Source organism: Eurosta solidaginis, chromosome 4, assembly GCF_040869045.1.
Source record: "Eurosta solidaginis isolate ZX-2024a chromosome 4, ASM4086904v1, whole genome shotgun sequence".
Taxonomy (NCBI): domain Eukaryota; kingdom Metazoa; phylum Arthropoda; class Insecta; order Diptera; family Tephritidae; genus Eurosta; species Eurosta solidaginis.
The window spans coordinates 18,351,280-18,363,891 of record NC_090322.1 but is presented as its reverse complement, the minus strand read 5'-3'; the positions used below and the strand labels follow the sequence as shown (position 1 = coordinate 18,363,891).

General features: G+C 35.1%; 1 protein-coding gene across 3 annotated transcripts in view; it reads right to left on the bottom strand.

The window, feature by feature from the left end:
* LOC137249180 (zinc finger protein 91-like) overlaps positions 1 to 12,612 on the bottom strand; it is a 218,185-nt gene that overhangs the window by 145,092 nt on the left and 60,481 nt on the right. For 2 of the 3 annotated variants that reach the window (XM_067780481.1, XM_067780480.1), the window contains exons 2-3: positions 6,175 to 6,315; positions 5,808 to 6,095 (exon numbers count right to left, since the gene is read on the bottom strand). In XM_067780481.1, coding sequence (XP_067636582.1) covers positions 5,808 to 6,095; positions 6,175 to 6,315 — 429 coding nt within the window. Of the gene's footprint in view, positions 1 to 5,807; positions 6,096 to 6,174; positions 6,316 to 7,947; positions 8,071 to 12,612 lie in introns of those variants that run through there. The other variant, XM_067780482.1, reaches the window with a different exon arrangement.

Genomic DNA, 12,612 nt, shown 5'->3' with positions numbered 1-12,612 from the left:
TGTTTCTCTTTTTGGATAACTGCAGCGTCGTCGAAGTTCGGAGTATGCGCCTCCCCTTGCACAGTGCGCCATGATTGCTGTTTTGTGGTTATTTGTATGATTACAACTTTTAAAATCAGTTTTGTGTTGTGCGAGACGTGTTTTCAATTTTGATTTCGTAGTACCCACATATATCTTGTTACATAATTCTTTGTCATTACCTCTGCAAGGTATTTTGTATATAACGTCACTTTTTTCTGTTTCTGGTATTAGCGACTTCGTACGATTTAAAATCCATTTTAATGTGTTGATTGGCTTGTGGGATATTTTTATTTCCTCACTATTATAGCAATCAGATTTTGCAAGGCGCTCTGATAGTTTAGGTACATAAACTACAGATTTAAATATTTTCGCTTTCTCTGATCTAGTTTTCACATTCTTTGAAAGAGCTCTTCTTATTAAAGTTTTAATAATGTTATCCGGAAAATCATTATCTTTTAATAATACTGTTATTTCTTTCTTAACATCATTGTGGTAAGTGTCGTCCGATATATTCAACATTCGTTTTATACAGCCCATTGCTGTATTAATTATCATTGTCTTAGGATGTTTCGAATGAAAATTAATGATGCGTCCTGATAATGTTGATTTCTTATACCACACTAACTTGATTTGATTGCCTTGTCTTATTATAATTGAGTCGAGAGAGGGTAACTTTCCGTCGTCTTCGAGTTCCGTAGTAAATTTAATATGTCTATCAAACGAATTTAATAGTCCAGTGTGTTCTGTACCTCATTTTCATTGACTATTGCGAATATGTCGTCAACGTATTTTATGAGTAATCTCGGTTTAATTGTTAATTTTTCCACGCTGTTATCCAGCAACTTTTTCATTAAAATGTCTGCAATAACTGGTGACGTTGGTGATCCCATTGGTAATCCTCTCAGTTGTGTATAAATAATGTCGTTGAATTTAAAATATCTGTTCTCTTCAATGCAGAACTTTAAAATTTCCATGAAGATTTTCTTAGGTATTTTAGTGAATTTTTCTATTAGGGTCCATTTTTCTCGTATAATGTCAAGTGCAAGTTGTATTGGAACACTAGGAAACAGTGATACAACATCGAAAGAAATCATACTTTCATCGTCATAAATATACGTATTATTAATTTTATCTTTGAAGTCCAGCGTATTTTTAATGTTATAATTCGAATTCGTTGTCAAGTTTTTCAAAATGTTTGCAATATATTTACAAAGGCCGTAGGATGGTGATGAGGAAACAGAGCATGAGCATATGGGTCTGAGTGGAGTACCTTCCTTGTGAACTTTTGGAAGCCCGTAGACTCTGGGAGATAGTGCCGTTGTAGTGATCATATTATTTCTTTCCGACTTGGAAATAATACCCATTTTAAAAAGTTTATCTACTAGACCGTTGTTTTTAGTTTGTAATCTGGATGTGGGATCTTGTCTTTGTACTCTATACAAGGTCAAATCATTTAGAATTTCATTCATTTTCTTATTGTAGTCATCTATTTCCACTGCTACAGTTTTATTTCCTTTGTCAGAAGCTAGAATTCGAATATTGTGATTTTGTTTAAGAAATTTACGTGTTCGTTCCACTGTGTCCACTATTGCACGATCTATTGCACTGGGTTTGTTTGTTTTTGTATGTTCTTTTATCAACAGAGAAAATTTTGTGCGCGACTCCTCTTGTTGTTCTTTGCTTTTGTGTGTTTGTATTAGCTCTTCACCGTCCGCGATGTATTTAAATAAAGGGAAATTCTTGTTATCAATTGGCAGCGCAAAGGAACACGTAAATTTCTTAAACAAAATCACAATATTCGAATTCTAACTTCTGACAAAGGAAATAAAACTGTAGCAGTGGAAATAGATGACTACAATAAGAAAATGAATGAAATTCTAAATGATTTGACCATGTATAGAGTACAAAGACAAGATCCCACATCCAGATTACAAACTACAAACAACGGTCTAGTAGATAAACTTTTTAAAATGGGTATTATTTCCAAGTCGGAAAGAAATAATATGATCACTACAACGGCACTATCTCCCAGAATCTACGGGCTTCCAAAAGGTCACAAGGAAGGTACTCCACTCAGACCCATATGCTCTGTTTCCTCGTCACCATCCTACGGCCTTTGTAAATATATTGCAAACATTTTGAAAAACTTGACAACGAATTCGAATTATAACATTAAAAATACGCCGGACTTCATAGATAAAATTAATAATACGTATATTTATGACGATGAAAGAATGATTTCTTTCGATGTTGTATCACTGTTTCCTAGTGTTCCAACACAACTTGCACTTGACATTATACGAGAAAAATGGACCATAATAGAAAAATTCACTAAAATACCTAAGAAAATCTTCATGGAAATTTTAAAGTTCTGCATTGAAGAGAACAGATATTTTAAATTCAACATTATTTATTCACAACTGATAGGATTACCAATGGGATCACCAACGTCACCAGTTATTGCAGACATTTTAATGGAAAAGTTGCTCGATAACAGAGTGGAAAAATTAACAATTAAACCGAGATTACTCATAAAATACGTTGACGACATATTCGCAATAGTCAATGAAAATGAGGTACAAAACACACTGGACGTAATCAATTCGTTTGATAGACATATTAAATTTACTACGGAACTAGAAGACGACGGAAAGTTACCTTATCTCGACTCATTTATAATAAGACAAGGCAATCAAATCAAGTTAGTGTGGTATAAGAAATCAACATTATCAGGACGCATCATTAATTTTCATTCGAAACATCCTACGACAATGATAATTAATACAGCAATGGGCTGTATAAAACGAATGTTGAATATATCGGACGACACTTACCACAATGAGGTTAAGAAAGAAATAACAGTATTATTAAAAGATAATGATTTTCCGGATAACATTATTAAAACTTTAATAAGAAGAGCTCTTTCAAAAAATGTGAAAACTAGATCAGAGAAAGCGAAAATATTTAAATCTGTAGTTTATGTACCTAAACTATCAGAGCGCCCTGCAAAATCTGATTGCTATAATTGTGAGGAAATAAAAATAGCCCACAAGCCAATCAACACATTAAAATGGATTTTAAATCGTACGAATTCGCTAATACCAGAAACAGAAAAAAGTGACGTTATATACAAAATACCTTGCAGAGGTAATGACAAAGAATTATGTAACAAGATATATGTGGGTACTACGAAATCAAAATTGAAAACACGTCTCGCACAACACAAAACTGATTTTAAAAGTTGTAATCATACAAATAACCACAAAACAGCAATCATGGCGCACTGTGCAAGGGAGGCGCATACTCCGAACTTCGACGATGCTGCAGTTATCCAAAAAGAGAAACAATGGAAAAAGGGATATACATTGGAAATGTTACATATAGTGAATACACCGACGGACATACGTATGAACTACAAAACAGATATTGATAACACAGCGCAAGCATAGAGACACTTGTTAACAAAAAAGAAACAGTTTAATACTCCTCGTAATACATTACGAATGTGAAATAATGTAGGTATCAAGTGTTTTGATTAAAATATAATATATATATAATATATTGTTTGTTACATTAAATGTTTTTATGTTTGTTGTTAGTTCGCCCTTGAAGACGATTACCGATGTGTAATCGAAATATATTGGCACAAAATATAAACACCGTGTTTTTATTTATATGACCTCGAGCCAGCAAGTAAAAAGGTAAAATTTAATAGGTCGCTAAACAATCATAATATATAATATTTATTAAAATCAGAAGAAAACAAAAATTGTTTTTGAAGATAAAATAAAATGAATTAGAGTAAAATACAATTGAGCTGAATCTTCAATAAAACATAAACTACCCTATATAAAATTAAGAGTAATGTTAAACTAAATAAAATGAAATAAACTAAAATAAGATAAAATAAAATACAATGAGATAAACTTAAATAAGAAAAACAAAAATAAAATAAAGTAAACTACAATAAAATAAACTATAATAAAATAAAATAAAACAAAATAAGTTAAAATAAGTTAAAATACAGCAATTTTTTTTTTTATATATACCCTTCCGTCCCCTACTTAATTATATCTATGGCCTTCCGCTTAACTTTGCAACTAAAATCTTTTTTTGAAAAGAATATGATATTAGCCTAACCTTGAGTTTTTTTCTGCCTAGGTTTCCCTTATATTAGTTTGAATAAGCCTTAGTATAGGGTTAGTCGTATAACATGTATTGGCTATAAGTACAGAATAAGCTTTCATTGCATTGTGTTGGATAATGAATTATAAATAAATTCTAATATAAAATGGGAATGCTAACTTCCTCATTTAATTAGAAGACACATAGGCATTACAGGTAAGGGGCCACCGAAATATTGGTGCGTCGGTGGCCATGGATTTGAGGGTGGGAATGGCACCGGGCGTCGCAACAACACCCGCAACGCCGCTATGTATATTCGCCCTTTTTTTTGTTTGTTCTAATTTTCAGCTTTCTTTATTTTTTGGGTTTTCAGCGTTGGCAACCGGTCATGTCCGGTTCGGTAACTTTTTTTGCGTTATATTGTTTTGTTTTTAATTTCTTTTTAAATTTTAAATTTTGAATGTTTAACGGTCTGTCCGTGGCATCCGGTTCTGCCGGATGTCGTTTCCTTTTGAATTTCAATCGTTTTGAATGAGTTCTGCGCTTTTTGACCATTTTAAAGGCATGATAGGATTTTTTTTCTGCTTATGGCGCAGGACAGCAAGGTTGGCAAGAACCCAGCCCAGCCGACATGAATAGCCACTGTGCACCACAATATCATGCCCACTGCCATCCTTGCTGCTCCATTAAAGATGCGGTAACCATAACAGGTGTCACACTACCGACTGTCAGTCACCCAAAGATCTTAGGGGTTACGTTCGATAATACTCTAACCTTCATGGCTCATGCCACCGAAATTGTTTCTAAAGTACAAAGACGCAACAAAATCCTCAAGTCCATTGCCGCCAGCACATGGGAAAAGACAAAGAAACGTTGCTAACCACGTACAAAGCAATTGGTCGGCGCTCATGAGCTACGCGACACCAGTCTGGTCGCTTGGTCTTAAAAATACACACTGGAAATGGCTAAAGACCTGTCCAAATGCTGCAATGAGAACTGCCACCGGATGTCACCTTATTACCCCCAACACCACTTACATAATGAGGCCAAAGAGCTCAATATTAAAGAGCACAAAGCAGTTTTTGCTTAATTGTCACAAACCAGGACATCCTAGCAAACAACTTCTTGATCTATTACCGCCTCCAAGGGGATTAAGGGAACTCCTCCTAAAACACTATTGCGAGATCCAGCACCTGCCAACACAGCCGTTTGATCCTGGCAAGCATAAGCAGATCGTTTGCCAAATCCACACAGAATCGGTAAACGCCTTTGTCAGGACGCGCCCGGTGAATCCCGTTATTAATATTGTGACAAATTTAGTGAAATTCCTCTTATTCATAGACACCAACCATCTTTTCAATTGTAATGTGGAACTGACGCCTCTAACACCCATCTCCCTATGGTCCGCCCCTGTTGAGACATCCAGTTTTCAGTTTTGTCAAACTATTCGTAAAAATTTGAATGAATTGTAATTAGTACACGTAGCCACTATTTAACATATTTCCATAATCCGATCCACCATTTAAGAGATATTGCGATGTCAAAAATTGTTTTCGATCACCGATCGTATAACAGAATACCAGCCCTGGATTCCGCGCTTTACGAAGTAATTAACCTTAATATAAGATCACAGTCTACGGAGTTTATGAATGCCATTTTACCTATTTACTTTCAATTTAGCCTCTTCTTCTCTTAAAGCTGCCATATTTCGCTCACGCGTCTCTGGATCTTCGTCTTTATGCGTAGTTGAATGTAACCGTAGCTCCGAAGCCAAATGAAAAGCTAAGGGACAAAATTCACATCTGTGAATATTATCACCCAGATGTACACGTAAATGCTTATTCGATAGGGTTTTTGTCGTAAAGCACCGGCCGCAGTATTTGCATTTATATGGTTTTTCACCGGTATGAGTACGCAAATGCGCTCTTAGGGTCGCAGCTTTTGCAAATCTATTTAATACAGGCAGAAAATAAAGTTAGAAAAAATTTGGTGAAATATATTAGGACGAGGATTTTTATGATAACTTACCGCATTTGACAAAAATCACAATTATGGGGCTTTCCGCCGCTATGAATTCTTTTATGTATTTTTAAATCCCATTTTCCTTTAAAATGTTTGCCACAAATATCACATGAGTATTGTCCGTTCTTGTCACGTATGATTTTGTTTCTGAAAAAAAACCACAGATAATTAAGACAATCAAAAAAAAAAACGAGTTTATTTTTTGATATTAAAAAGAAGCGAGGATTTGAATTTTGTAACTAAATTGAAATTCGGCTACTAAAAACTCGAGTATGTTCAAATTTAAACACGGTCTTAAAACTTTTTAGTATTTTTAGGCCCACTTGCTGAACGGCAAGTTATTTTTTTAGCTTAGAGCTAATTTCAAAAATGTGTTCAAAATGTATGAGTTTAACCCCTCATGTTAGGTTAAGTCTGAGTTATAAAACTTAACTTGCCGTTCTAAAAAAGAGCCTTAAAGAACATCTTCGGCTTATATACAAACCCGCTCTCAGCAAAAACACAGTTGTTCAAGAGAAAAAAAAACCGTTTTGGCAGCTATACTGTGAGTTTCTAAGAATATGAAGTACAGCAGTGGGTGATGAAAAATCGGTTTGTGTATTCAAATAAGTTGTGTGGTTTAAACTCAGTTAAATATAGTTTATTAGTCAGACTGAGCTTTTTGTTATACGAATTAAAATAGTTTTCTAAAAAAAATATTGTTGATAAAAGTTTTTGCAGAGCAAAGAAAATATTAGTTTTTTGGACGAGTCGTTTATTTTCAATCGTGTTTTGAACATGACGCCTTGAAAAAGCGCGTAGTTTACTTTCCTTTCTTCCTTTTCTTTTTTTCTTTTCTCTTCTCCTCTCATTTTTTCTCTCCTCTCTATTCTCTTTTCTTTTTTAATTTTCCTTCCTTTCGTTCCCTTTTCATTCATTTCCCTTACCTTTGCTTGCTTCCGTTTCTTCCCGTCCTTTAATTTTTTCATTTTATTTGATTTTGTTTTAGTTATCGATGTTAGAAAAAAAATAAAAGGAATTATGTAAAGCAAATGAATCTGCCTCGCTAGTTAAAATCATATTATTTTATTTTACTTTATTTTATTTTATACATTTGTAAATTTTAGTGAATTTTAGTTATTTTATTAAATTATTATACTTTATTATGACAGAAAAACTCAAAAGAATTAAACATACCAGTTGTCATTTGACCTATTCCTAAACCGCCAAAGATTTGATCAGACGTTTTTGTATTTTTTAAATTAGAAATTTGATTAAAGTCCCTATCGAACACAACTAAGCACAATGACAAAAATTTCCATCGCCGGAAGCGAAAAAATGCGTGAGCGCTTTTTGCCGACAAAGTCAGACGGCGGGCCAGCAGATGCGCACACAAGCATAAATACAGCGTGTCCAATTACCATGACCGCCAGAGGTCATTATGGCTGAAGACGCATAGCCATGCCGATGCTCAAAAGCCTAGGCAAAGAGGGATTTAATTATCTAGCGCATGCCTTAAACTTGTCCCCGTCCACCTTCGTCATTCCTGCGAAATGGAAAATGGCCAGGGTGGTTCCGCTATTAAAGCCTGGGAAACCAGCCAACATAAGAGGTTCTTATCGGTCGATATCTCTCCTATCGCCCGTAGCCAAGACACTTGAAGCCATTCTGCTTCCATATTTCACTGCAAATTTGCGTCTTGCCAATCATCAGCATGGCTTTCCAAAATTACATAGCACTACCACCGCGCTAAACGCCATTAACACACAAATAAATTGCGGATTAAATCAAAACACCCACCATAGCACAGGACTCGTTGCGTTAGACCTGTCAAATGATTTTGACACGGCCAATCACGGTACGTTACTGAAAGACCTGTGTTGAGGGGTAAATAAAAGTAATGTTGTCGTTTGAGAATATTTTTTAATTCTGACTTGTAAAGTTATTTACAATAGCTTATAAAGAAAATCTTAAAAATATGTTCCTAAAACTAATTATATGTGTATGTGTGATTGTTTATATGTATGATGATAGAGATTCATTTATTATTTGATTAATGCTAGCCTCTTGATTTTTATAATCGTGATGTGGGCATTTGTAGCATTTACAAGTAGGCAAACATTTTAAAGCTAAGATAAGAAACGTATCTTGTGTTTGGCTATAAATGTCAGACAGTAAAATGATTTAGGTATATTTGTATATGTATGTAAACATTTGTAATTTTTATGTGTTGTGAACGAAGTGATCGTTTTGCTAAATATATGTATGTACATGTGTTTGTTGGAAATATCAGTTTACGTGTCAATATTACTTCTCAAAAATATCTACGGATTATATTACTAATATTTGTTCACATGTGTATATGCATGTTCAATTTTTATTTGAACATATTGCCGAGGGGAAAATTATCGTTTAGGTCTAGGTATGTTTTTATTGAAATGAATGTGTGTGGACTGTATGTATTTTGCTATTTTGCTGTGTGTGTACATGTTTTTATATTTTTATGTTTGTGGACGTAAAAGATTTATAGTGATTTTATCTTTTGACTTGCATTTGTATATGACATAAAATATTAAAAGGCAAATGATAAGTAAAATTATTAGTATTAGAGACAAATGTGCGCTATGATTTTTTAAGTTTAGGTTGCTTATCTTTAGTTCATTTTTGGCCAATTTTTCAATATCCCTTTTGAGTTTGTCTAACTCCTTGTTACTGCTTATATTGTTGATTTGTAGTGGAGTTATGTTGTCCTCAGAAATGTTGTGTATGGCTGTGGCTATTGGATCCTATTCTGTATTGATTGTGCTCTGCATTTTAAATATTTGTAAACCTGATATGGTTATACCTTCGTGCCTGGCAGTGCAACCGGATTTGATGGAAAGAATTCCTTGGGCTGGAATTTCCATTATTTCGGTTTTGCTGTTACCGCAGTCTAAATGTAACGTGGAATTTTTAAATACTTTGTAAATCCACTTATTGTCTTGGTATAGTTCTGCCCATAATGGAGTTTTCTTTGTTTCCTCATACTGGCAATCTGCTTGGCTGCCTTTTAAAAGTGGTGACAGTTCACAGGTTTGATCCAAAGCAGATTTCCACGGTGTTTTTCCTATGCATATGAGATGGCTATTTAAACCTCTAGTACACTTATTCAGTTCTGCTTGAGAAATCAAAAAATACAAGTGCAGCCCGAGGTTGTATACTAAGAAATAATTTTTTTGTTTTATCTTTATGATTTTTCCTTTGTACTCAAATGGGATCTTTGTATATTTCTGACGATTCGCTGTGCATAAGTGGTATTTCTGCTTTAATTACCAGCTTGTTGTCGATTATGAGTCCATTTGCTCTCATAAGATTGTATACATCGCGTAGTTGGTTGTTATCTTGCTGTCCAGGTATTTGAAGTTTTGATGGAAGTTTTTCTTTAATCAGTACCAATTCCTTGTTCAACTGTGTTGGAGTGATAAGAGTTGGATTAATTCGTCCATGGTTCAAGTCTATCAATAATTCAATTATAGACTTTTGAATAGTCTCACATTCGCTCAATAAAATGGTGACTTGGGTTACTAACATTTGAAATTGGATGGCCATTTTATCTTTGTTAATGTTTTTTATTAATTCTGACTGAAACCTATTGATTTGACTGGCTATTTTTGTAAATTGCATATTGACCTCATTTACATTTTTATTTATTATGTTTGCCGTGGAATTTATTATTGAAAATTGAGCCTTTAGTCTCTCTTTGATGTTATGCTGGTTATTCAGTAGTAATCTGAAGTTGGATTCTATTTGCTCTTCGCTGTCAGCATCCATTAGACCAAATAGCATATTATAAATAGAGCCAATCCATTCAAAGGGAGCCCTTCGTTGTCTTTTATTGGACACGATTAAATCGTGACTACTTTTTATCGCTTCATACCGCCTTCCTAGTGACATCGATATAACCGTGCACGCTTCCTCGAAATCTGACAACAGATTGCAGTGATTTTTTATTCGATGTAGACAGCCTGGCATCATATTCATTTGTTCAAAATATGAATGGAGATCATAATAGATTACCAAATTCCAATTTGAAGTTATGACGTCCATCTTTCCCAGTGAATCCAAATAGATAGCTGTGTTATCTGGAAGTTGAGCAACTACTCCATTGCTTCCTGTTTGACTGCTGACTGCTTTGAATACATTTATTGGTGTAATACAAAACAGAACCATAAGTAGAAGTGCACATATGTTTGTACTTGGTCTTTGCTTTGCCAGTTTACTTGATTTAAATCTAGTTAGTACCTGTGCTAGTGATTCATCCGCTCGCTCTTCTTGATTAGTGTCTGGTGATATAACTAGCCGACATAACTTCTGAATCGGTCGTTTCAGCGTACTATTCTGTAGCTTCAATGTGGCGACTCGAACTCTACCATCAAGTCCTGGATGGCACTCTATTATTCTACCAAGAGGCCATTTAGCTGGTTGGGTATTCTCATCCTTTACTATGACTATGTCACCTATTTTCATATCTTCTGCTGGTGTTTTCCACTTATTTCTCTGTTGAAGGGTGTGTAGATATTCATCCTTCCAACGTTTCCAAAAATCTCGCTGAATTTTTTGTATCAGCTTCCATTTATTCCAAGATGATATGTTGTTGTCATCTTCTGAAGATGGTATCGATACCAATGGTCTCCCGATTAGAAAGTGGCCTGGGGTCAAAGCATCCATTCCGTTTTCATCATTAATGGCATATAGTGGGCGTGAGTTTAATGATGCCTCGATCTGTGCTAGAACAGTAGACATCTCCTCAAATGTTAGTTTTGTGTCTCCGATTGCTCGTTTCAAATGATATTTCATTCCTTTTACACCAGCCTCCCATATTCCACGAAAATGTGGTCCTGCCGGGGGAATAAGGCCAAGTAATTTGCTCATTGGCTAAGATTGGTGCAACTTCACAATTTTGTTTTACTGCTTTTTTAAAGTCTTTGTCGAGCCATCTGCTTGCACCCACGAAATTAGTTCCATTGTCGGAGTAAATGTGTAGAGATTTTCCTCGTCTGCCAAAAAATCTTCTTAGTGCTGCCAAAAATGCTTATGTTGACAAGTCACTGACGGCTTCCAAATGTATAGCTTTGGTTGAAAGGCAGACAAATACTGCGACATATCCTTTGAACGATTTTTGTCCTCGCCCTTTAGAACACCTCATTTGAAAAGGTCCAGCATAGTCTACTCCAGTATATGTAAAGGGACTGGATATCGACACTCTGGCTAATGGAAGATCACCCATGAGCTGCGTTGCAGCAGCTTGCTTGAATCGTATGCATTTACAACAGATACGTATGCAATGTTTCACTGCATTTTTTAATCCGATTATCCAGTATTGTCGCCTGACGACTGGTTCTGTTAACCGATTTCCACCATGTATTGTCGCATGATGAGCATCTTTAATAATTAATCCGGCCAAGTTTGATTTTGGTACGACTATTGGGTGCTTTTCATTATAAGGTAGCTCTGAATTTGTAAGCCTGCCTCCAACCCTTATTATGCCATTTTTATCCAAGAAGGGGTTGAGGCTTGCTAATTTGCTTGAACTCTTGACTGCTTTTCCATCAAGAAGTTTACTTAATTCTTCTTTATAAAAGTTCTTCTGTGTTTGTCGGATGACCGTTAATGTAGCTGTCTGAAGCTCCTCTGCCGATAAATGTGAAAATTTGCGCGTTTCTTTCTTTTTACGAAAGCGTAAAATGTATGTTACAACTCTTTGTAATTTTAGCCAACTTGAATATTTGTTTATTAAATTGTCCATAAAAGAATCTTGGTCTCTGGACGTCAATAAAACCGTTACTTTGTTGCATGCATTTATCGTTGTTGACTCTTGATCTTCTGTTGACGATAGCCACTTGGGTCCATTCCACCAAATATCCATATTTAATAATTTTGGAGATGGAATACCTCTTGACGCCACATCTGCTGGATTGTCTTTCGTGTTCACGTGTCCCCAGGTTACTTGTGGTATAAGTTTTTGAATGTCTTCTACCCGATTTCTGATAAATTTATCTTTGATCTTCGGATTTGTAATCCAGCCCAGGGTTATTGTTGAATCACTCCATGCATAAGCTTTATGATCCCTTGCAATGATCGCGCACACTTTATTCAACAATTTTGCCAATAAATGAGCAGCACAGAGTTCCAGTTTTGGTAAAGTTTTCCAATTTTTAAGTGGATTAACTTTCGTTTTGGCAGTTAAAAGCTTTACGGAATCACCAACTTTTGCATAAATTACTGCAGTGTACGCCTTTTCGGAAGCATCGCCGAATCAGTGAATTTCTACTTCACATTCCATGCTAGTTTCAATCCAGCGTGGAATTCGCACTTCTTCCAATATGCTAACAGTATCAATGAAAAGCTTCCATTCGTTTTGTAGGTCATCAGAAAGCTGTTCGTCCCATCCAGCCTTTTCAATCCAAAGTTTTTGCATATATAGTT